Raw genomic sequence first — 27,014 nt, 5'->3', positions numbered from 1 at the left:
ATTATCATTTGAAGGTGGAAATCAAAGTGGTGAACTGATGTATAATACAACAATTCAAGAAGCAATCGAAGAAGAAGAAGATGAAAGCATACCACCGCAAAAAAAAAAAATCGACTAGACCCATGTCATTATCATTCAAACACTCCTCGATATAGTCATGAATTAAGAAAATATAAGTAAAATTTATTATTAGTCACTTTATTTAGATTAAAAAAATTAATTATTAGTTTGTAATAAATTATTTATAAAATAAAGGAAAATATTAATATATTAAAATTTTATTTTTTGATTTTAAATTTTAAAATAAACAGAAATAATATGAAAATAAAATAACAACAATATTGGAAATGAAATAAAAACAAGAGTTAATTAATAAAAAAATTCAACCGAATTATTTCCATTGATTCATGATTTGATTAAAAAAATCTAATCGTTGGAACTCATCACTCCTACATAACAAGTTCCTATATAATTTTAAAAAAATCTACATGTCGCCTAACGTTCATGTAACAACTATGAATTTCAAATTCAAAAGTGAGTTTCATGAATTTAAAAAATTCAAAATATATAATTAAAATATATTAGTTTAATTAATATAAAAATTAATGTATTTTAATGAAACTCACCATACAAACGTGACGCTTTCTAAATAAATTAATAAATAAATTGGCCTTATGGGGCCACAAGTTAAAGCCCATTAATTAATAATATCTGAACGAACTCGTCATAAATGGGTGACGAGTTCGCCCTATACTATAACAAATACCGTAGAATGCAAAATAATATTGAGGTAAACTTATTGGGTCTAATAATTAATCCGCTTGGATTATTGACATAATTTTACCCCAATTCAAGTATAAATATAATTTAATTTTTTTTGAAATAGAATGAATAAATTCATTTGAAAAAATAAAACGAAAAAAAAATTAATTTGGGAAATATATAATTGGTCCCCTGATTATGTAACGTTGTTTTGTTGAGCCCATTTGGCTATTAAAAATTACAAAATGACAATCCGATTATAGGATGTTGTTTTATTAAGTCACTGACTATTAAAAGTTACAAAATGGTCATCCGACAATTCATATGTTCTAAACTTATCATTTGCCATTAACAAATTGACGACAATCTTAATTGGACCTTAACCTGTTGACTAAGATATTATAAAATTCAATCTCAAAATCGTTTAAGCTTTATTTTGTGGATCTACTTTCCATTTACATTATGATGCTGAGCTAGTGTTTAAAATATTATGTTACGCAAGCCAATACTTGAAAGCAACAATGATGGATAAACATCATTAAAATATGATTTTATTATATTTTAATCTACAAATTAATGTCCAGCTCAGACGACCGTCAAATTCTAATATCTTAAAATTAAGAGACAAATTTATAACTTTTAATCATTAAAAAAATCAACAAAATAATACTCCATAATCTAAAGATCATTTGCATACTTTGGGCAATTAATTAACAGTACGTATAAAAAATACAAACCCCAAACAAGAGACCCACAAGAACCACAACAGCTCTTTCGCTCCGCAGTTTTGTTCAGAAGAAAGTGTAAACAAATTTCCGGAACCTCAGAAAAAAAGACAACTCGGCACCGCCACGCGGAACGAGTCAATTCGGCGGCACTCGTCGTTCGATTCCATTCTTCATCATCTCAACATCTATTATCCCTGATAGTGAGTTTATACAAAGAAAAACAATTGAAATAATAATCGATAACTTTTTTATTATCAATTTGATTGATTAAAAACGGATTCGTTCGTTCACTTACTCCCTTTAATTTGGTAGGATCCAAGGCGGTTTTCGGAGATTTTCGTTGTCGGTTTTTTTAGTTTTTAGAATATATTTTATTGGTTTTTTTCTTTTATAAAAAATAATTTTGGTGATGTTGGATTTTCGGGAAGGAGGGGTGAGGGGCTAAGGTTCTGGTGGGTAATGATTAGGGTTTTTTCGTGTGGGTTTGGAGATGGATGAGAATTCTGAGCTTGAAGAAGGAGAAGCTTGCTATTACAGAGATGATGACGGCAAAATTAACCCCGATACCGCTTTCTCTTACCTTGTAAGGGTTCAATTTTTTTTAAATGAACATTCTATTGATTTTACATCCGTTTTTATGTTTTGAACTTGGGGTTATGCTTTAATTGATGCAATTTGGGTCTTTTGATTGGAATTATGCTGAATTCTAAGTTGGATTAAGCATTTATGCCACTTTGTAGGCAATGCAGTTCTATCAAGCTTTATTGCTAGGAATGGTTTAATCTTCGGTTTATAGACATGAAGGGGGATTTAACTAATTGCTAACTAGAATAACTTCGGGCTCTTATTATGAATTAGAATCACACGAGGCTTTAAGCTTGTGGTGTTTGACCATGGATTCACCTAAGTATTGAAGTCGACTATAGAGGATGAGATCATTTGGTTATTTTTAATCTTGGTAGACACAAGTGTTATCTTGATATACTTTGTAGGCAACAGCATGGTTTTGATAGGTTAACTTTTCATCAGTAGGAATGTGAGAGAACTAGCAGAATATATTTTAAAGCCCCATTTTGTGTCTTTGTTCAGTTTTGTATTTTGTTATGGTTTGTGATGGCATTAAAATGTTGTCTTGCGCTCAGCAACAAATTGATGCATGATAAAAACTGCCTTGCGCGGATAATCTTTGAAACTTCCTCAAATTTAGAATTTTATTTGATGATAGTTTTTGTTTGAATGCACGATGTGATTAACTTTATCCGTTCTCTTAATTTATTTGATCTAATTCATATTAAGTAATATTTAATTTCATACGTTATTATTGAGTTCCTTAAAAGAATGGAGATTAAGATGATAATAATAGTTGGCTTCTTGTGCCCATTTTAATTGAATCTGGTCAATATATAAGCTTCATGTGCCACTTTGTAGGCAGTGCAGTTCTATTAAGTATTGTTGGAACGGCTAATTGAAATTATGATTAATTTTGGGTTTATTAGACATAAGGGGTAATAAAACTACTAACTAGAATAAGCTGTGCCTCATATGAATTAGAAATTTAGAATCCTACTAGGGTTTAGGTTTTGTGGTGTTGGATCATTGTTTTACAGAAGTTTTGAAGTCAACTTTTGAGGATGAGATTATTATGTTCTTTGCAGACTTAGTAGACAGTTTTTTGACACGCTTTTGTAGATAAATGCTTGTTTTAGCAAGGTGAAGTTTTCATCACTAGGAATGTAATAAAACTAGAAGAATATGTTTTAATGCCCCGTTGGTGTCTTTGTTCAGTTTTCTAGTTAGTTATACAATGGGTGTAGTGTTAGAATGTTGTCCTGTTTCTCAGCAACAATTTGATGCATGATAAAATTTTCTGTCTGGATGATCTTAAAACTTCACGTTCAGAGATTTTTAGGATGATGATGGTGTTTGTTTGAATGCAAAATGTGATTTAACTTTATTAATTCTCTTAATTTATTCGATGTAATTCATATTTGCAATATTAAGGCATGATTAGTTTCATATTTGCAAAATTATGGCAATATTTCCTAAAATGGTTGGACTTTGAGACGATACTAATACTTGTGCCCATTTGTAATTCAATATATATCAGCTTTAACATACAATCTTCAACGTTCTCTGTGTTATTCCATTAGTAAAGTGAGATTTCATTTCTTAAAGGATGAGAAGATTAAAAACGTTTTGGGTCATTTTCGGAAAGAGTTTGAAGGCGGCGTTTCTGCAGAAACCTTGGGTAAGTGTTTGATCAAAGTTTTATAAACTTAAAATACTATTGCAAGGCTGATGTTTGAAGTTGATGATGAAGACTAAAATTTCTTAACAGGTGCAAAATTTGGTGGGTATGGCTCATTTTTACCTACCTATGAACGTTCTCCTTCAAGATTATCACATCAAAAGACACCACAAGGGAACTCCTGCATACAGAGATCTACAAACAATTTATCCATGGAGGTATATGATCACTATCCATTCTATATTTGATATTTTCTTGGAAGATGATGTACCTACCTGTTGCCTAGACAGCTTCTGAAATTCATGCTTAATTGGTTGCTGTGGATTCTGGTACGATACAGGTTGCATTCCAGAATTCAAAAGCTCCTCCAAGTGCACCCTTAACTGTGGGACCTGGGAATGCTTCCTGTTCAAGTGGAAATATTGCTGCTAAACATGATTCTCATTTGTCTTTTAATCATGTTGCTGGGAAGCCTGCCTTAAAGGATGTGAGTTTTAACAGAGATGAGATTCCCACTGACCAGAAGACACTGAAGGTCCGAATTAAGGTGGGATCTGATAACAAATTTCAAAAGAACTCCGCAATCTATAGTGGCCTTGGGCTTGATGATTCTCCATCTTCGTCGTTGGGGAACAGTCCAGATGAAAGTGGAGGAACAGTGACGGCTTCTCCAGGAGCGAAAAATGAATCACCTACTAAAATTCTTCAGGTAGAGTTGGTTGTTTAATATGTCTGAGTATGAACTAAGAAGGGGGTGTTAATGTTTTATGCTTTTATACAGGTTATGACTTCCTTCCATGCCCCTGGTGGTCTACTCATATCTCCTCTTAATGACAGCCTGCTATGCTTATTAAGGAAGGAGAAGGAAGGACCTTCTAGAGATATTACAACTATCCCCATGCTTAAGGGATGTCGAGGAAATTCTTCTGGGTTAATAGATGAGTACATTTTGGGTAATGGAAAAGAACCCAGTGAGAAGAAAACAAAATTTTTAATTGCGAAAAGCAAAAAGGTGCTGGAATCGAAGCATGGAAATTGTGTGAAGGTTGAGAATGATAAGAAGCTGCTCATAAGAAAGAAGTCTGAAAACAAGATTGCAGGAGGGAAGGAGTCGCTGGCTAATGACTTGAAACACACATCTCTATCTAATTCAGTGAACGTTGCTGGCGCTATGGATGCCTCACCTAGGGTATGCGATATTTCTGTGGATGCCAATCAGGATGGATCAAGAGGTGGATTATTTTCCTCTGACTCATCAAAGAAGGATTATTTGGAGTCAATATCTGGAAGGAATAGATCTAGTGGCAAGAAGAAAAAACAGGATATTCTGCTCTGTTCAGTTGAAAAGGCTCAGGAACAGAGTGTACTAAGTTCTGATAAGAATGCTTCACTTGACCTTGTGGATTATGGTGGCAGTAAATGCAACCAAAATACTGCCCCTTTAAAGCGTAAGGAAGTTTCAAAAGCAAAGGTTGGTCAGGAAGCTACATTTCATGTTCAGAATGAAATAAATATTCCCTCTGAAAACACATTGTTTGTGGGAAAAAAGTCAAAAGGTAGCGAAAATGCGGGGGAATTGCTGCTGATTCAATGAAGGAAAGTTTGAGACTTGATGTGGGTGCAACACCTAAAGATAGCACCAGTTCTAGTCAGAGTTTATCTTCAGGTAAAAGTAAGATGCATAAGTTGAAGTTGCTGAAGGATAAGGTCCGAGATAATCATAGAGATGCATTTGACGCCAATTTCAAACAAAAACATGAAAAAATGGATTCATCAACAAGGCTTGTTCACAGTAGGCCAAAAGAAATATTTAGCGATAGAACAGTTGACAACCAGCTGTTGGGAGTGGATGCTCCAGGTGTGGTTCATCATCTCACCGATAAGACACTTGCCTCGCAGACAACAGCATTGACAGCTGCTGCTCCTGTTCTCATAGAAGAAAACTGGGTTCAGTGTGATCGTTGTCACAAGTGGCGACTTTTGCCTTTTGATACTAGACCTGAACAACTCCCTGAGAATTGGTTGTGTAGCATGCTTAACTGGCTGTAAGTTCCTTAGATGTCCATGAAATAACGATTTTGTTGCGAATGCTTTGCCCTTTGTTTGATTATACCCCATGTACATTTATCTGCTAGTGCACCTGATGCTTTTTGATGTGCAAATAAGTAGAAACGCATCGTGAATCATGGGTGCATTCATAGATGCGTTGTGTATTTCTGTGAACTGTGAACATATTCTTGTAATTTTACTTTTGCTGATTTTTGTTGTTGAATTTTTTTTTAGGCCTGGAATGAACCGGTGCAACATTAGTGAGGATGAAACAACGAAAGCTCTTAATGCATTGTACCAGATACCGGTTGCTGAGAATCAAAATAACCCAACCTTGTCAGCTCATCTTCAGCATCTTGATCAGAAAAACTCTAGTTTCAATTCTCAGGTATCATCAATTCAAAGCAAGAACCGTGGCACAAAGGAAGTGTGCAAAGTGAGTAAAGGTGGCCTGAGCCAGATGTCAAAAACTAAAATGAACCAGCAGCAAGAATCTTTGAAAAATAGGTCCTTAAAGAACATGACCCAGGTTCCTGTTGAATCAAATCTCACAGATAAAACTAGCTTTCAGCAAAATGAGAAGAATCCAGTTGCAGGTTTAATCCATTCGAGAGCCTAAATTATACTACCAGTCCAACTTTTATATTGAGAGACTAGTTGTTTATTTTTTGGGCATTTGTTTAATTGTAGGAGTGACCAAGCAAGCACAGATGAAAAACAAGAGGGAGTCTGGTCTGTATCCGAATGAAGGTTCAAAGAAAGCCAAAACAGAAGCTGTATACACCACCGATAAACATCAGAGTTCTAACCAGGACATCAGAACAGTGAGCCTTAACACAAGCACTGCTTTGCCAACTCAAGCAAATGGAAAACGTGTGCAGAATTATAATGAGTACTTCAATTCTGGCAATGTAAAGCGTGATTTGAAAGAAAGATCAGTAGTTTCTGTTAAGAAAGTTGTGGATCAAACTCGGGCCTCATCTGATGGTATGCCATTAGACATGAAAAGAAATGGTAAAATGGCTCCTGTGAAGAAAAGGAAACTGGATGACCGGGAGGACTGTCAAAATGGGCACAAGTTATATATGAAGGAAGAAAGTAGTGAGAGTGGCTTTTGGAATGGAAAGAAATCACGAGCTTCAAAGATTGAGGGGAAGCAGTCTCTTCGAAATGATGGTAATGGCACATTAAACTGGAAAAGAATGGATCCTTTGATTGGTGGCACTGAAGAAGTCAGAAGCATTGATAGGAACCAACAACTTAGAAAACACAAGGAAAAGTCCTCTTCCCAAATAACTTTGGATGGCCTTGATTCATTGAGAAGGGATTCTGAAACTGGACTAATTTCGAAGGCTGCAATGTCTAGCTCTTCAAAGGTTTCTGGTTCTCATAAAACAAGAGTAAACTTTGAAGAAGCAAGGGGTTCACCAGTCGAGTCGGTTTCTTCGTCTCCCATGAGGACCTCATATCCCGGAAAGTTTGCATTGAACAAAGGGGAGGAGCATTCAGGGAAGAATGCTGATGCTAATACCTCCATTACCCCAAGTGGCAATTCTGGAAGATGTTGGGATGGAGAAGGTATTGTTGAGCTTGTTCAATCTGTTCCAGAAATGAAAGAGAAAGTGTCAAGTGATTTTAATCCTAAATCACATAAATATTCTACCGTGGATTGTCAAAATAGAGATTCTGTTTGCAAAATTAGCATTAAAACAAAAACTTCTAGATTGGGGATTAGCCATTTGGGCAATGGTGCTACACGTTTTGCAGAAAATGGACAGCATGCTCTAGAACGTCCCCATGGTGAGGATAGAGTGAACAGGGATTGCCAGGTCAATGCGTTTTCTCAGGAATCTGACAAGGGTTCACCGATAAAGAACAGTGAAAGTTCTGCTGCAGATAAGATGAAGGTTGATCCAGCATATCAATGGGAAGATTTGTTTTCTAGAAAGAACATGAAGTATCAGTCACATGTTGGTCCCAATGGTCATGGATGTCTTCAAGAAACAGTTGCTGATTGCAAACTCAATTTGCCAAAACCTAACAAGGATGAGAACTATGTTGAAAGGAGGGACCCTTCAGGACATTGGTCAAGTGGCAGTAGAAAGGAAGCCCGATTAAATAAAAAGCATGATGTTGACTCAAAATCTGCTGCTTCATGCAGCAAAAAGGGGAAGACTGCCCCTGAGAAAAACCTGATCCGGGATATTGATGGTCAAACTAAAGTAATGCAAGTGGAGACAAGAAGTGGATTCTCAAAATCATCTTTGCATTGCAAAGTCGAAAGTCAGCAAGAAATAAAGGGCCATCTAACAGCACCAGAAGCTGAACAGGGAGTTGTTTCTGATGGGTATTCAGTTAATGGCTCTTGTAATGTTGATTCGTCTGAGGCTATAAAACTTCTTGGAAAAGCTGGCAGCAAGAATGGATCTAACCACAGTTCGGGGAAACACATAGCTGACTTGCATATGGCTCACAGACCACTAAGAGAAAATTCCACTAACCAGACAGCAAATAATGCCCTGAATGATGCTGAGAAGCTTAGAAATTATGCTGATCGTCTTAAGGTTCGTTTTCTGATTTTTTTCCCTGACACATGCATGCCACTTTCTCAAAAGTTATTTGATAAGGTTTTTCTTATTCTAAATGTTTACTACCATTTCACTGTCTTTCAGAGTTCCGGTTTTGCTTTGGAAAGCAATGAGATTTACTTCAAAGCTGCTCTTAAGTTTCTTGGTGTTGCTGCCTGTCTAGAGAGTAACAATAGTGAGAGTGGTAGACATGGCGACACAAACCACATGCAAATTTATAGCACTGCCATAGAACTTTGCGAGTACGTAAATGCTTCATAAGTGATGGGAAACTGTTCTTTTTGTGTGTGTGTGAACTTCATTAGATTTGTCTGTTTATATTTACATTAGGAGTGTCTACGAAATCCTGTATCTTGCTCTATGCTGACTTCTCAAGTTCACAGAATGTGTGCCCAAGAATTTGAAAAAAGTGGAGAAATGATCGCTGCTGCTTTGGCCTATAAATGCATGGAGGTAGCATACATGAGGGTTGTTTACTGCAAAGATTCTACTAGCTGCCGTGACCGGAATGAGTTGCAAGCAACTCTTCAGATGGTTCCCCAAGGTTAGTAGCCAGGCTTGTTTTTCTGTGTGATTTGTCTGCTCATTTGGTGCCACTTGATAATATCTATTTTTGAAGTTTGAATCATTGGCAGTAATTGTGTTCATCTTATCTTCTAGAGAATGCCATTTCTTATTCCTTGTCTAGTTTAATTAGAAGATTCACCTAACTTTATAACTTGATAAAGCAAACTACAACAAGAAGGTGATTACAAGGGCTTTGGTTTTATATTTAAGAGCAATCAGCAATGCTTGTTTTGCTGGTTTAAGTCCCATTGAAGCTGCAACCAGTGGATATTTCCTGATGTGGCTAGAGCTCTAATTCTTATTGCATATCATGCTTTAGTGGGTCTAACATAAAATATACTTTAACAGATTATTTTTGTCTGTAAAAAGACTTTTTTTTGGGTTAAGATGGAACCTTATTTTTTTTTTTTTTGGATTTCTTCTTCAGGTGAATCTCCATCATCTAGATCATCTTCTGTATCAGATGTAGATAATAACTTAAATAATCAACAAACCGTGGAAAAGGCTCCATTAGCCAAGGGTTTAGTTTCACATGTTGGTGGGGCTCATGTGATTGTTGTTAGAAACCGCAGTTTTGTTCGGCTGCTCGACTTTGTAAGTTGATTCAGATCGCCAATTTTTCCTTCTCGTGCTTGCCTTTTCTGTTTAAATCAATTAGTTTCTATGTTTTATTAGGCAGTGATTTACACCGAGTATTTACTTTAGTAATTTATTTTTGATAAATTTTACTTTAGTAATTATTAGAAACTGTCTGTATGCAACGCTTTGCTCCTCGAATGTTCCTAATTCCTAGGTAGATGAGCTACTGTGCACAAACCCTTGAGGTATTTGGACTTGGATATATGTGATTGTGGTGGAAATAAGACGCTAATTTGAATGAAGTGCCAAAAAGGCTAATAGGTATATAAGCCGAATACGGTGCAGTAGATTGATGTCTGCAGTCTGAACCTACTTGTTGTAGACTTATCTGTTTTCCTTTTTAATTGTCAAGCTCCGGTTTAGGATGGAAAATGAAAATCTGTCAATGTCATGTTAAGCATAATAAGGTGGTTCAAGTGGGGTAAATGCATTAATATGTTCCTGTTCTGCAGACACAGGCAATGATTTTTGCTATGGGGGCTACAAGAAAATCCCAAAACGCTTTTACAGCCGCAAAGGCATCCCTGGAGAAAACACACAACCCTGAGTGGATTATTTCTGTTAGAAAGGTGATGCATTTCAACTTCCAGGATGTGGAGGGATTTATATGCTTGGTTCAGCAGGCTACGGAGGCCATTAGTCGTTCAGGTTTAGGCGGTGCTAGAGAATAAGTTACCATGTATATACCCTCTCTTGAAGGAAGAGGAAAAAGATGCCTGCTTAGACGTCATTTCGAAACAACCAAAGACTCCGGTCACCTACACCATGTTGCCTCTCTGTACATGTGTACAAAGTGGGACTAATCTGCAAAATTTTGATAATGTATATTTCTTATTTTTCTTTTTCCCACCTTGTTGACATTTTTAAGCACGGTCACCCTTAAGTTTTGTGGGTGATGGGAATTCTAGCTTTGTTTGAGAAATTCAATATGGTAGTATTTTTTTGCTCCATTTATCTTGGGGCCGTAAAAAGAATACATAGAGATGATTAGACAACCATTTTGAGGAGGTTGCATACTGATATACTGTTGATGGATGACTTCTATGAATTTATGCATCATTCTTCTCTTCACAATTTTGGAATGGTAAATGATAATTCTTTTTGCCAGTTCCATTGTATTTTTGATGACATACATCACTTAAGTTGATGATGTAGTATATCACATCATCTAAGATAATAAAATGTTATATCACTTAAGATAATATTTCGTCTGTTCTATTTTTAATGTTCATTGGAGACTTTTCACGTAATTTTAGGAAGAAAATGTTTGCGTAAGAGATGTGTTGTAAAAAAATTAAAATAACAATTTTATCTTTAAAAAAATTAAATTTTATTTAATTGAGAATCTAAAAAAAGGTAGAAAAGGAGACAATTTAGGTGAGATAATTTTAAAACACAAAGAGAGATTTTTAATGGGACAAAGGGAGTAATATTTTTAGAGTTACATCATCAAAGATGATACATTATATGTGTCAGCTAAATGTTAAGCACATGTGAAAATATCACATTAGCAATATGTATTAATTATTAGTCAACTAACTATTTTTATCCAGTATGAACTGTTATAAAAAATATAAAGACTAGAATAACCATTTGAATAATCCTAAAGAATTAATTTTAATATATATATATTTAAAATATCTCATTAAAAAATTTCCTCGTAACTCGATATTACCGGGTAAAATCACGATAGAGAAAGGAGAAAAGAGTGTTGGATGATACAATTTATTAAAAAATTAACGGGGACAATGGCATCTTATAAAACCAATACATCAAAGATCACTACAAACGAAAAGTAAAATTCAAGGCAACGTTGTAGAAAACACTGCCACCTCCCTCAAACCAGTCTAGCCATCCTAATGCAAAGGTTAATATGAATACAGCAATTCCATACTGTTGGCCTCTAGAAGCCCTTCTGCATCCAACATCTACGGCACTATGATACGCTCAGCTTTGCCAGGAACTCCAAACCCTTGCTTGTTGCTTTATATTCCAATTTGTCAATGCCTTACCATGCCGTTCTAATAACGCCGTGAGCTCCTCCAATAATGCTCCCATCACGAACTACGTACCAGTTCTCCCCATCCAAATTTGCTAGAACCTAGCAACATACAGCCTGAAATCATTTGAAAATTCGGACGCAGAGCAAGCAGTCGGCTCAACACTGTCGAATAACCTTCCTCAGTATATACTCCCCAAAAGCAGAGACAGTCACGTGACCAGCCTTTCTGTCTACGGGACAGATAAGCAGCTTTACGCCAAACCTCACTTAAGCGTCACTGCATTTTACTTATATCTATCTGCCACGTCAATTACATGATTGCCTCCTTTACCAACTTTTCTGCTACAGTATTCCGAGTCCTAGATGTGAATTTAACCGAGATGTTATCTAGAATGATAATACTCGAAATTGCTTTCGAATTAATTTTAACATTATATTTATTTATCGCTAAAAGTGATGCAATTTTCAACCAATCTCTCCGAAAAGATACAAACTACATGAATAGTTACTAAAAAGATATAGTGACGAAATCTCTGTAGTGACAGAAATCTACTTGTCGTAAAAATATTCCTTTTAAGAGAACAAAAGGTATTCTATTGCGGCAGTAAATTTGTGGTCGTAAAAAAGTTTAAGATATAAATTTCAGCCATAAATATACTGTTTATGATAAGAATAGTCTTTGCAAACACATTTTAGTGTGAAAGTTCTATCCATATCAAATGATTGTCAGCACAGACGAACACAATATTTTACGTTAAGAGGACGAATTTATAAAATTTTAAGAAGAGATGGACTTATAAAATTCTATGCGGACAAAAACATATTTTCAATAAAAAAACATATAAAAAATCTAAAATATATGATAATTTTAAATTTTTAGAGAGCAATTATCTACTCGGTACATCCTCAAGTGGAAGCATTAACTAAGCTATGGAATGCCATTTGCAGCGTACGCATCCTTCAAACAAAAAAATTATCCTACTGAAGTAACTATTAGTGACGGAAAGTATCGTCACTAAAATATTATTTTGGATAAACTATATGTTTAGTACCTAAACTATTAATTTTGATCCGTTTTAGTACCTAAATTTTCAATTTTTTAAAAACCACACCTAAAGTTTAGTTTCGGTTTCATTTTAGTACACCAATTCAACATTTAACGTTAAATTTTTGGAAAAAAATAAATTTTTAGGCATTAAAACGAACCAAAATATATAATTTAAGTACTAAGCATTAAGTTTTTAACGACAGAGTATCAAAATGAAACAAAAACTAAATGTTAGTGTCGCAACGGTTCTTTTGGTGGTGTCGGGTTTATGCCTTGACTTGATTTGGATGATGGAGTCGCCGCGATGTTTTTAGGTTAAGTAGATTGGACACCTTAAACTTATTATTTTACCGGATCTGCATCTTACCATATAATTTTTGGATTCGGAAATCGATTACAATTGAGGAAAGATGAGCATCCTTATATTTCCTTTTCGTACCAACATGATTACCCGTTGTTGTAATTGCGAAAATTGAAATAAGGTAAAAATTTAAATTATCGATCCATATTACTTATCCTTAAAGAAATTTCAGAATTAAAAAGATTCTAAAAAAATAAAATAAAATAAATATTTAATTTAAAATAATACATTGTTATAGAAAAATAAAAGTATCAGGACACCAATTTATATAAAAATAAATTAAATTAAATTAAAAGGATAATCAATCAATTTAATGTGGATCAAATTGTAAATAAATGCTAACGACAATGATGATAAATAAATCGAGGACACTGAACAAATGGGAACGACAAGACGAGACTAATGACACCGATGGTGTCAAGCACGACAACTCAGAGGACGACAAAAAGATAAAAAAGTTAATGTGGGTAGATAATGAAAGATGGGGTGTGAGAAAGAGAGTGACATAAAACTTTTTTTTTCAAATGGGAAAGCAATGAAATTAAAAATAAAAGGGAATGTATTTCTTTATAAACCCTAAATCTGATTAGTTCTAAAGTACCATATTGGGCTACCGAGACAACCATTGATTCTTAAAAACTGTTCATTTTCATTTCAAAACATATTGAATGATACCAATTTAGTACATACATGACAATTATAAAAACGTTTTTAGAAATTGGAGCTCCATGACACATAGTTTAAAACTAAAATAATACAACTTAGAGTTATAAATCTAAATACAACTTAGAGTCATGTGAATATATATGCTCACCAAAGTTATAGTACATTACTTTAGAAGATATGTTGGAAGTTCTTCTACATTGGTGCTCCTCAAACGACTAAACTAATAACTTGCGAACAAAAACATGTACATGTTGAGCTTACAAAGCCCAGTAGTATAATAGCTAATCAAGAGCAGCAATATGAGTCTCATAGACATAAGCATGCTAAAGACATGATACTAAACACTAGGTATATGCATGATCATAAACAAGTTCTACCTACTTAAGGTTCAATTGTTCTATCACTTAAATATGAGTCTCACGTGTAACACCCTAATCTAGTTTTACCCGAAGATCAATGGATTACAATGCTACATTGGACTACCAAAAAAGTGACCCAAAAATTTCTTTAAAACTGTTTATAATCACTGAAATTAAATCATTCGTAGTAATGAAAATAAAACATGATAATTAGGATTTAAAAAAATGATGGGGAACTCCCAAAATATATCTTAAAATAATATAGTACCAAATACAAATAAAAGTTATGTCTGAGTACATATAAGGGTCTATAAATAGTATATGCCCTGTAAAGATGACTCAAGACGTACTCTGATGGTCTCTGGAAATCTGGTCTGCTACACTGGAATGTCTGGTGATGATAACTCCCCACGATATGCCCCTAAGAACCTGTGCACGGAAACTCATTTCGAACGTTGAGCTTACAAGCTCAGTGCCTCACTAATAATTGTACTATACTAAATGCATCCATTTAAATGAAAGGCTAGTGGCACAGGTCTGAAACATACTAAAATATTGATTTTCTATACTGTGGTTGGCATAATGGTGCAACTGAGGATTCTGCATCTCAGAGCTCATGCACCCCTCTAGCCTTTCTGAGATACCCTAGGGTATCTAGGGTGAGATCGAGAGATGCATCGAAATCGTACACCAACCAACTTACTCTATCGAGTCTTGGGGCATCATCTCCCAGTTGGTTGCTGAAGTACCTTAGCACTGTCTTGGATATCCACCGACTGATGTATTTTTGCTAAGAGAAACTCGGGTGTCCTCACTGTTTCCCGAGCATCAAACAAGGCTAGTTTTATATAACCTTAGTTGTTATTGTTTATATATTATGTTATTAATTACTATTATCACTTAAAGTTTTATTTATTGTTATACTGAGTATTTGGGGTACCTCAGGTCTAATCCCTTAAATTTGGGGTTATTTTTACCCAAAACTAATTATTGGTATCGATACTGAGGGGCCCCTAACCCGGTCTCGATACCCGATATGAGTATCGATATTTAAAAAGGCTACTGCAATTCTGGTCTCGATACCAAACCTATGGGTCTCGAGACCGTGACCCCAGTATTGATAACCTTGACTGAGTATCGATACCACTGCCCAGAAATCATGGGTTTTGCCCAAACTGAAGAATAATCTCGATACTGACTTCCAGTATCGAGACCCAAGCTACAAAGTGCACTATTTTGGCTAAAAAAATCCTATCTTTTTATCATAAAACCCCTAAAGAGGTCCCCAACTGATATTTAAATATTATGTATGATAATATACATAAAAAAAAGTCCATTAACAATGCTGGAAACACATAAACACCAAATCTACCACGAACAATGTCAAACTCATGCAACCTACCAAAACTCATCTATATAAGCTATTATGGTATAGCAGAGTTAACAATGAGTTACCTGGGTATCTAGGATGCTGATAGTGTCTAAAGCTCAATCAAGAATGAGATTTTCCTTCCATTAGCTTTGGAGTTTTCTCCAACTTCTCTTACTAATAAAGAAATCATGAAAGAGTTACTAACTAAATTCTAGAGGATATAAAGATTTAAGAACACTTCCTAAGACCTAAACTTTCTGAAAAATGGATTAGAACCATCTAGTTCCTTAAACCTTTCTAAAACCCATTTTTGGCACCCAACACCAAACCTTGCAAGAATGGGCTTGAAATGAATCTTGGAAAGAGAAGAATATGGTTCTTATCTTTAGAATGCTGATTGGGGTCTGAAAAGTGATAAAGTCTCTACCTTTGATTATCCAAGAGGAATAAAAATGAGTTGAAGAAGAAGAGAATAGGACAAGGAAAAGATGAAGCTTGCTCAGACGTTATATCAACCAACTTAATTGGTTTTCAAGCTTTATTTTAACAATAGTAAAATTGATTCCTTGGTTCTTCTTATTTTGGTTGCAAACTAAAAATATCATTTTTATCCATTAATGGGTTCAAACAAAGCCCAAATTCACTAAATTTTGGGTCAAGTTACTTATAAACTAGGGAATTAATTCAAGGTCCAACTCGGGTTGGCAAAAAACTCCTAACCCGAAAATTGGGGCATTACAACTCTCATATCCCAATTAAAATTTCATCCTTGAATTTTTCATGGATAAAATAAGTGAGGATATTGAAGTTGTATGTCTTCTTTAGTTTCCCAAGTTGCCTCTTCGATGCCATGGTTCCTTTATAGCACATTTACCAATAGAATCATCTTGTTCCTTGACTCATTTACTTCGTTTGCCTAGATTATATCTAGTTCTTCTATATAGGTCATATCTGGGCTTATCTCTATCTACTCTAAGGGTATGATGTACGAAGGATCAGAGCGGTATCCCCTGATCATGGACACATGGAACACATTGTGAATGCGCTCTAACTGTGGTGGTAAGGCTAACCTGTAAGCCACCGGTCTGACTCTATCAAGTACCTCATTAAGTCCTATAAAGCGATGGGTCAACTTTCCCTTGCGCCCAAAGTGGATCATTGTCTTCCAAGGGGAAACCTTGAGGAACACCTTGTCCCCAAATATGAATTCAATATCCATATGCTTCAAATCCGCGTAAGACCTCTTTCTGTCTGAAGCTTTCTTTAGCCGACTCTGAATTAATCAAACTTTTTCCTTTGTCCATCTGATTAAGTATGGGCCTACTATCTTACCCTTATTAAGTTCAGTACAAAAAAAAAATAAAAGTCTCACACTTACGCCCATACAAGGCATCATACGGAGCCATCTGAATGCTCGATTGAAAGCTATTGTTGTAGGCAAACTCCACTAACGGCAAGTGGTCTTTCCAACTACCATTTATACCTATAATGGTACACCTGAGCATGTCTTTAAGAATCTGGATAAATCTCTCTGATTGTCCATCTTTCTGATTATTGAAAGCTTTTTTGAAGTGTAGCTTTGTGCCTAGGGACTCATGAAAGGCTTTCCAAAAGTGGGAAGTAAATCGAAGGTAACTGTTTAAAATAATGGAAGACGATACACCATGTGACCTCATTATCTCACGAATATATAACTAAGTTAAACTCTCTAAGGTATAGTCCATCTTAACTGGGAGAAAATTAATTGATTGGGTTAGACGGTCTACTATGGCCTAAATTACGTCATGTCTCTGTCTGGTCATTGGTAACCCAGTCATAAATTTCATGGTTACCTTGTCCCATTTCAATTGAAGAATCTGAATGGACTGAAGCAAACATGAGGGAACCTGGTGTTCTTCCTTAACTTGTTGACACAGTAGACAATTAGCAACAAACTTTGACACATCCCTTTTTATGCCTGACCACCAAAACAACTGATGAAGCTCTTTGTACATCTTGTTACTACCTGGATATACAGAGAGTGGACTACAATGTTCCTCATGGAGGATCTTACTACACAATTGAGCATCTGTAGGTACACATAATCAACCCCTAAAGTATAACACATCTCCAACACGAAGCTTGAATCCCCTCCTTGGTGAGCCTGCTCAACTCGAGATCTCAACTGATCATCTAAACTCTATAGTCTCCTAACTTCATCTACCAATTCTGGCTGGACTCATAACTAAACTAACAACCCACCATCACTGTTTATACTTAAACGTACTAGGAGGGCTTGTAACTCTGATATCGATTTTTTGATGAGGGAGTCTGCCACTACGTTAGACTTTCCTGGATGGTAATCTATCACACAATTGTACTTCTTAAGCAACTTGACCCATTGACGCTATCTTAGGTTTAACTCCTTCTGAGTGAGAAGATACTTGAGGCTCTTGTGATCGGTGAAGATATAACACTTCTCACCAAGAAGATAGTGTCATCAAATCTTCAAAGCACCATTGTTGCTAGCTCAATATCATAGGTAGGATAATTATGCTTTGAGGTTTAAGCTGACGGGATACATATACTACGAATTTACCCTCCTGCATCAACACACATCCAAGACTATTCAATGATGCATAATTGAAAATTGTGAAATCCTTACCCGACTCTGGTTAGGACAATACTGAGGCTTGGGTCAAGATGACCTTCAACTTTTTGAACCTTTCCTGACACTTCTCATTCCATTCTAAGGGAACTCCTTTATGAAATAGCTTGGTTAATCGGGTAACTATCATCGAGAAACCCTGAACGAATCGACGATAGTACCCAGCTAAACCAAGAAAACTACGCACCTCGGGCATATTCTTGGGTGGTTCCCATTCAACTATAGCCTGAATCTTTTGAGGATCGACTTTGATACCGTTTGCTAATATGACATGTCCCAAAAAAATATACCTCTAATAGCCAAAACTCGTATTCTTTAAATTTGACATACAATTGCTTGTCTCTGAGAGTCTGAAGGACGATACGGAGATGCTGGTCACACTTATTTTTTGATCGGGAGTACACCAAAAAGTCATCTATAAACACCACCACAAACCGATCTAGGTAGGGGTGGAAGACTTGGTTCATTAGGTCCATGAATGTCCTCGGAGCTTGGTGAGTCCAAACGGCATCACAAGAACTCATAATAACTGTGTCTTATCCTGAAGCTATCTTTGCCACATCCACATCTTTGACTTTCAACTTATAATAGCCTGACCGTAGATCAATTTTGGAAACGATGCACACTCCTCTCAGATAATCGAAGAGATTGTCTATCCTAGGAAGTCGTAACGGTTCTTGATGGTTAACTTGTTCAACTGCCTGTAGTCGATGCACAACTTCATCGACCCATCTTTCTACTTAATCAATGTTCCATAAGGAGAGATGCTCGGTCAAATAAACCATTTATTTAGCAACTCATGAATCTGAGCCTTTAACTCTTTTAGTTCTACTGGTGCCATGCAGTAAGGAACGATGGACACCGGAGTTAAACCCGACATTACCTCAATGCCAAACTCCAATTCATGCTCGGGTAGTAAACCCAACAATTTCTATAGAAATACATCAGAAAAATCTCACATTCTCGGATATCCTTGAGTATTGGGGTTGAAATTCAGGTGTCGACCATGTGAGCCAAGAAGGCCTTGCTCCTAGGTTGATCATTCTCTAGGCTTTCAAAGTTGACATAGGTCTCAGATCAACCCGAACTATTAACCCATATTTTGGGATATTACAACCTAATTTCCTATTTTCGCAGACAAAATTTTGTATTTTTGATAAAATAAAATGTTTTATTAAAATTACACGATTTTAGGTGTTCTAATTACACCTTAAAAATGGTTGGTGACGACTCCCAACATTTCACAAAACCTTTTCAAAGAAAATCCCCAAGTTTACTAGATTTTTCCCCACTCGGACGAAAAATGATGTCGATAGCTTGGCGAATCCACTGAGGACTTTTGTTTTCTAAAATAAATAGAGAGTCAAGCCACAAGTCAATTACCCAATATTTGAGACTTAAAATTATGAGTTCAAATTTATTTAGTTTATGATTCATTATGTTATTTTCAAAATTTGAAAAATATTTTCTCTCTGGTTAATGCTTTCACTTGTATGATTATATTTAGGACTTATTGCATTTCATAGCTCTATACTTGAGCTTCTTTCCGTTTCACCTAAGTAGGGAAAAACTCCACACCACCTAGGAATACTAGTTTTCCTTGTGTAGGCCTGAAAAAGTACCTCTAGAAAGCATTCTAAGTGTTAGTATGGATACTGGTTTTCGTGACATGCATTTAGTAGTGTGACCCCTAGACTGAATTCAATTCGTGAAGTCTATAATGGGCCAGAAATGAAGTCCTTATTAACCTTAATAGGTTGGAAGGACATTTTAGGAACCCTTGCTAGAACTGAACCATCATATAGATAATTTAGCAAACCTACAATGCTAGAGCCATGTGGATAACCTAAGAGAACTAAAACGCATGCGGTTAGGGCTTTAATTTTCTTTACATGTTTTGTTTGTAGCCTCATCTATGAGATGCATTTAATTACTTTTGTTCGTTCACATTACTTTGATCATCATTACTTCTAACTTGATTTCTTTTGCATTAGTGTGTGCTTTGTTGTGTTTTTATTTTCTGCATAAACATGGCATCTCATCAAATGTATTGATCCCTGAAATAGATAGTCATTTAGGAGGTTCTCCAAATGACAATGCTTTTTATTTGGTTAGTAGAAAATGTATAAATTCCTCCGTGGACAAAGCAAAAAACAAAAAGATTCAATAGACATTCTACCTGCTGAAGTAACAATCTGATTCAAGGGGATTCAACACTGAAGCCAATAGTTAAAGGTCAAGAACCAACTCGAAGAATTTCTTCCATAGGAGAAGAAGTAGAAGTTGTGAAGGTTTTTAATGTGCCCAAATTTGACAAAGGACGATGCATCATCTAGCCACCCTTTAACAACTAGCAGATGAACTATATTTTATCTATAATCTTTGATTTTTTCTTTCCCGTAGTACCAAGACATTGTCGATTCTTCAAGAATTGTTCTAGAAATAGTTATTTTTGGAATCAATATCGTTGCATACATGCATTTTTCATGGCATTTGTGTTTTATATTTTAAGATCATACATTTGAACATTCATTCATTTAATAAAAACATTTGAGTAATAAGAAGAGGTTTCTGATCGCAGTGATCCTAACCCCTGTTAAAATAAAAAGTACTCTGCACACATACAATACAAGAAAAATGACTAAAAAAATGACAAACTAGATAAAATTGAGAAAGAGCAGAAGGAGTTGTAAGAAGAGATGAAGGTTAGTTGGACAAAATTGAGGCTGATATTGCTAATTCTTGGCTAGATTTGCTAAATAAGATGTAGGAGATGTTCAAGAAACACGTAATAGCTGGGAAAAGTACTGTTAAAGACCCCATGCATCCTCTAGGTTTCAAACCTATTCATATTCCAATGACTACCCTGATGTATCAAGAATCCAGACCGTAAGCATTTTTGTGTTGCTAAGAACCCACCTCAGCATCAGGCTGGAACTTCTATCCACATTAACTACACTACTACGTTTGGAGCCAAACCTAGTGGTTTTTATATTGAAAACAAGGTCCGAGAAAGAGTAAAGGATCACCTCACGCAACAATTGAAAAGTCCAGAGGAAAAAATAAAATCAAAAGAGATAACTGAGTATTTTTTTGGGTTTGATGCCAAAGAGCTAAGTTTGTTCCTCAGTCTAGTCTTTTTACCAAAGTTCAAGGTTCTTGAATTCAACAAATACGATGGGACCACATGTCCTTCATACCACATTACCACGTTCTGCAGGCGAATGACTAGCCATGTAGATAATGAAAAGTTATTGATTCACTATTTTCAGAACAGCCTGACTGGACCCACTTTCAAGTGGTATAACCAGCTGAATCATACCCAAATTTAATCTTGGAAAGAATTAGCTCATGCCTTCTTAGGTCGGTACAAGCACATGACTAATATGTCTCCTGATCGAACAATATTATAAAATATAGAGATGAAGTATAATGAGAGCTTTCGACAGTACGCACGATGATGGAGGGACATGGCATCCCAAGTGCGTCAGCTAGTGATTGAAAGAGAGTTTACCATTTTTGTTCATCAACACATTAAAGTCTCCCTATATCGATCACATGATAGGGGCACCCCAAGAGTTTCTCTGACATTGTCATGTGTAGAGAAATGATCGAAAGAGCCATCAAGAATGGCAAAATAGGGGCACTAGTAGCGTGGAGGCAGAGAGAGGAGTTGGGTCAATACAATGAGATCTTATTCAACTAATCATGGGACCAGATACCACAATGTAACCCAAGAAAGATTCATATTGATTCAATTTCAATGACATATGAAGAATTACTATTAACACTATTTGAGAATAATTTGGTGACTCCAATGCAATCCAAGCCAAATGAACCCTAGTTCCCCAAAGGTTATGATGTTAATGCAGTTTTAGCTACCACATACGAAGCTTAGGCCATACCTCTGATGATTTTATGGCATTGAAGCGCAAAGTTTAGAATATGATCGATTCAGGAGTATAGATCCATTGTATTTCCCATGAATATTTGTTGCACTTATAAGCATATTGTCTTGTTTGAACTTATTTTTCTTTCTTTCTTTTTATGTTTTAAGGTTTTCAAGTCACTTGACATTTTAAATAAAATGCTACCTTCTGAGGTTATGAGCAATGAGTAAATTTCAATCTCAAAATTATTTAAATATCAATTGGATTAAATACTCTCTTGAGAATTGGCAAGTGATAAGATTGTACCCTTGTAAAACAAATACCCTTGATCCTACTTCAGAGAAAAAACATGAATATCACATCCTTTTCTTGAATAGACCAAGCTAGCCTTCTTCTTCCATGAAGAGACAACCAAATGGCTTAGCGTTCAGGTATGTATAAGAGAAGACGAAATGAGGCATTTTGTATATGAAGTTGCAAAAATAATTAGATTACACTTCTATTGAGGATTTTCAATGATGATCCTAATCTTCACAGATGGAAAAATGGATTAGATGATTTAGTTTAGGGCAATCACTTGGGGATTGAAATCTAAAGATGAAACTTCATGATTATCAATGACACCCAAACTATAACAAGTTCTTCTCGATGAGCTTAAGAAATTAAATCTGTATACCCAAGATGTTAATGTGTGTGTATGTATATATATATACAATAAAGTTGAGTTATTCCTCTAAAGGAATTAGTTAAAAGCCCTGGCTTTATAGATAGACTCCTTCAGCTAGCCAAATAAAGTCAAAGAAACTATACATATATACAATAAAGTTGAGCTATTCTACTAAAGTAATTGGTTAAAACCCTGGCTTTATTGATAGATTCCTTCAGCTAGTAAGACAAAGGCATATTAAATTGAATTTAATTAAATAAGAAGTATAGGTAAAAATGGACTAAGGGAGTTGAAAAACACTTGCTATAGTCAACTTCATACAAACACTCATGAATTTTATCCTTAGACCGATATTTCTACACTACCTCTACTGAAGGAATCCACGAAGCTTGAACAAATAGAAGATTTTAAAGAACTGAAATAGAAGCGCTCTAAAAGGTATAACAATTGAATATGTTTGTTGCATCATTTTATCTGCACTAAATTAGAACGCCAATCCAAGAAAGAGGGGCATGTCACCGTGTTCACATGAATAGAGAAAATAATAAGGACTTAGAGATTGCAACCTTAGAAAATAGAAATCCAACTTGAAACATACCCATCAATCTTGACACTTGTCAAATGGTTATAACTTTGAAAATTTAAGGAGCAGTTGATTATTTTGATATTCATTGAACTCATGTTTTGTGATTTTCTTTAATTATGAGCCTAAGAAAGGGCATTATTTTGTTTCTTTAACAAACTTTTTTTAAAAAAAAGAAGAAAAATATTTTCAAACAAGGTAATTTCCCTAGAATGGTATCTTAAAAAGATCTATCAAACTTATAAGTTCAGAATCAGAAACTGGGTAAGATAATTAAATGATAAAGGTCATTGTTTAGGGCATGAAGAACAATTCATCACAAGATGGAAGCTCAACAAAGAGGACAAAACAAAGACAATAGAATTTGCAACACTAAAATGGCATCGCGTGTGCATATTTAGGCATTTACACAATAGGAGCATACACATTCATTCTTTTACCAAGTCCTAAATGTTTGACATGATTTAAAAGGTTAAAAAAGATTTCATTTCATGACTTCGTGAAATACATATCACTGACATATGATAATCTTTTGCAGGTTTAAAACTTTCCAAAGAGAGGATAAACCAATCAACATTTCCACTGGAAGGGTTTGTAATGAGAAGAACTCGTTCAATAAGGGAGAAATAGTTACTAATGAGAATAACATGTTCAACCTCGACTCGTCTATCACATAAGGAGTTGGATCAACATCACCATTTCGCTTGATTTTATCGTATAAGGAGTTAGATCAACATCATCGTTTCGATCGATTCCATCATATGAAGAGTTGGAGCAACATCATATTGCTCGAGATAAACCAACAATCAAGGGATTGAGACATATCAAGCAAGAAGATTATTTAGGCGATGGAAGGGTTCATAATGAGAATAACTTATCTGATAAGGGATAATAAGTTTATATTGAGAATAACTTGTTCAACCTTTGCTTGATTCCATCATAGAAGAAATTGGATCAATATCACCATTGCGCTCGATTTTATCACATAAGGAGTTAGATCAACATCACCTTTTATCGATTACATCATAGAAGGAGATGGATCAACATTTCCAGTGGAGAGTTCATAATGAGAAGAACTCGTCCGAGGAGAGTAAAGAGTTCATAATGAGAATAACTTGTACCTAAAGAATTTCAACAGTTTAGGCCGGATAAAAATTGGTTATTTATGTCTTTGCCTATTCCTATTTCACATCAGTAAACAAAGAGGGGCAACTGTAATAACCAATTTATCACATATATTATTTATTATTATTTATAAAAATTTAAAAATTTTAAAATTTTTTAAAAAAGACAAAACAAAGAAATAGGACAAAAATCCCTTGATATATGGTGTCCATACCCTGGTTGTTCTACCATTACTGTTGTCACCATCTCCCTTCCATCTCTACCCTAACTGTTTCTACCTTCTGCTATCACTGTTATGACTAACCGAGCTTCTCTCATCATCATATCAATACATGCAAGCAAAGGAGAAAAATGATTTTTGTTTTTTTATATCTTGTAACGGGGTTCTTATAAAACCCAAAAATAAAGAATTGTAAAGGGGATCTCCCCTCTGATTGAAAAACAAAAAATTGTAACAAGACTCCCTATATTTGATAAGAAATAGAAACAATATCTCTTCCCTCACCTTTTTTGAAACAGAGCAACAACAATAAAAAGAAATCAATCTCTATTTTGAGAATTTTTCAGGGGTAACAATACCTTTTTGTTTATGTTTTGATTTTTTAGTGTGTATGTGTAACATTTCAAAGTAAAAGAGAAAAGGGGGAAAATTTACTTTACCTTAGTGTTTTGCTGTCGTCAGGTTGTAGCTGTCGGAGTTGAGAAATCGTAAACCAGAGGCGTTCGAAACTTAGGGGCACTTAGTTTTTTTAGTCTATGTTTTAGGCTAGATAAAGGGTTTGTTGAAGTTTATTAAGTCCTATTTTAGGGTCGTAAAAGGTGAGGGCGGTCGAATCTATTATGGGTATAAGTTTTTTGAAGTTCGACCACCACTGGTGGTGGTCGGAGGGTCGATTACAGAGTTTTCGAGCGTTCATGGGTCTCAGTTGAGGATAGCAGAGGAGTTGGGTTTCGTTTGGATGGTAGTTTGGGCTTCTTAATCGCGTTTAACATTGGGGTGAGTGTGTTTGGTCGTTGATGTACGGTGTCGATGAGTGAGCGGCGATCTAGTTTGGCTTTGGCAGAGCACGACTGAGAGGGAGAGAACCAAAGTTTGGAATTTTTTTAAAATATAAAAGAGGTGGCCAGTTCTTTTATTTTAGGTTTAGGGTTAAGGTCACTAAAACTTTAGGGATTATTTATGCTTAGACCACTGAACTTTAGCTGTGTATTTGCAACTTAGTCATTGGATTGGGTTATTTTGATTTTTATTTCGAATTGTAGGTCCTATTCACAGTAATTTTCCTTTTAATTTTTACCATTGATTTACTAGGTTTAAAAAAAATCATGCTCTAGTCTTTATAATTTAGGCGCGTTTTTACACTTAGGTCATTGGTTTAATTCCAATTTTGCATGTTTAATTTTATATTTGCTTCAATTTAATCACTATTCTGAAATTGGCATATTCAGTTTAAATTAATCCATATATTATGTTGTTGACTTCAATTTAGTCCCTAGATTAATTATTTTATTAGTTAACTCTAATATATATATTATACTTAATTTAGACTATGTAATTATTCATTTTAATGCATTAGATTTTCATGCATGTTTGTTAATTTATTTCATTTGATATTTTTAACTTATTTCCTTCAAGTTTATTTCTTTTCTTAATTTATTAAATCTTGGGTTAGCCTTTTAGATTAAATCTTCTTTATCCTATAACTAGAACCTTAAATTTAGAGTTCTTTCACTTTAGTCGTTTAATTAGGGAATAATTCAATTTGGCCCTCGCCTAAATGCCCAATGGACCATTTTGGCTATTCACTTTAATAATTGGTTAAAATCAATTATGTTGAAAACATTTTTGATGTTTCGATATAACAAATTAAGTTAAATGAATTTTAAGATTTTACAAAAGATTTTCTAAGTATATTCGATATAATTATTCGAATATCAAAAATTACTCCAAGTCTTTCAAAGTTCATTTTAATCCTTTCTAAAGTGTAAAAATATGTTTTAATCTTTTAAACAAATTTACAAAATATTTCGAGCCTTAATCGAGCCAAAAATAATTTCTTAATTAAAATCAAACAAAAATAGGCAGATTGCCAAGAGGGAACCGATTCTCCCCCCCAAAGGGGTACCGATTCCCCCTGAATGGTTTGGCTCCGAGAAAATAACAGAAAGCTCAAAGGGAATCGATTCCCCCCAAGGGGTACCGATTCCCCCTTGTAACGTTCGAAAGATTTAAATTTTACACTGCAGGAACCGATTCCCTATGAGGGGGTACCGATTCCCCCACGCTCCAAGCAGTTTTATTAATTATTTTCACACTTAAACGACTCTATTGACTCCACTAATCATCCCCAACGTTCAGAATCAATTGAAGGAGTATTTAACAAGCTTAGAAGCCATTGATAAACAACAAGAAACAACAATCAACAAGAATCAAGAGAGAATCAAAGAGAAAGCATCAAACCTCAAGTTTGAGCACTTTCAAGCCTATTTCATTCAATATTGATTTTTGCTTTCAAGAACACTCATTGTGCTCAATTGCATTATTCTTGAGTGTTCTTTCTTTGTTCTAGAATTGTGCAAACACATTTTCCTTGTGATGTTTTTCATTAAGTTTGCAAATTTGTAATCTTCTCTTTGAGAAAGAGTGTTCTTAAGAATTGGGATATATTCTAGAGGGAGTTGTAAGGTTATCTCTTTGGCCTCAAAAGAAAGA

General features: G+C 35.0%; 1 protein-coding gene across 1 annotated transcript; it reads left to right on the top strand.

The window, feature by feature from the left end:
• The first annotated feature begins 1,531 nt into the window (after window positions 1–1,531).
• On the top strand, window positions 1,532–10,684 carry LOC120156963 (cysteine-tryptophan domain-containing zinc finger protein 7-like). The gene is given in 12 exon segments (XM_039168259.1): window positions 1,532–2,073; window positions 3,666–3,738; window positions 3,829–3,956; window positions 4,079–4,447; window positions 4,520–5,323; window positions 5,326–5,783; window positions 6,022–6,383; window positions 6,478–8,351; window positions 8,460–8,617; window positions 8,759–8,919; window positions 9,370–9,536; window positions 10,034–10,684. Coding segments are annotated over 12 exon segments (4,866 nt in total). The 5' UTR covers window positions 1,532–1,980; the 3' UTR covers window positions 10,253–10,684.
• Window positions 10,685–27,014: the final 16,330 nt, after the last annotated feature.

Source organism: Hibiscus syriacus, unplaced genomic scaffold (genome assembly GCF_006381635.1).
Source record: "Hibiscus syriacus cultivar Baekdansim isolate YM2019G1 unplaced genomic scaffold, ASM638163v2 tig00000218_pilon, whole genome shotgun sequence".
NCBI lineage: Eukaryota > Viridiplantae > Streptophyta > Magnoliopsida > Malvales > Malvaceae > Hibiscus > Hibiscus syriacus.
This window is presented reverse-complemented; position numbering and strand designations above follow the sequence as displayed.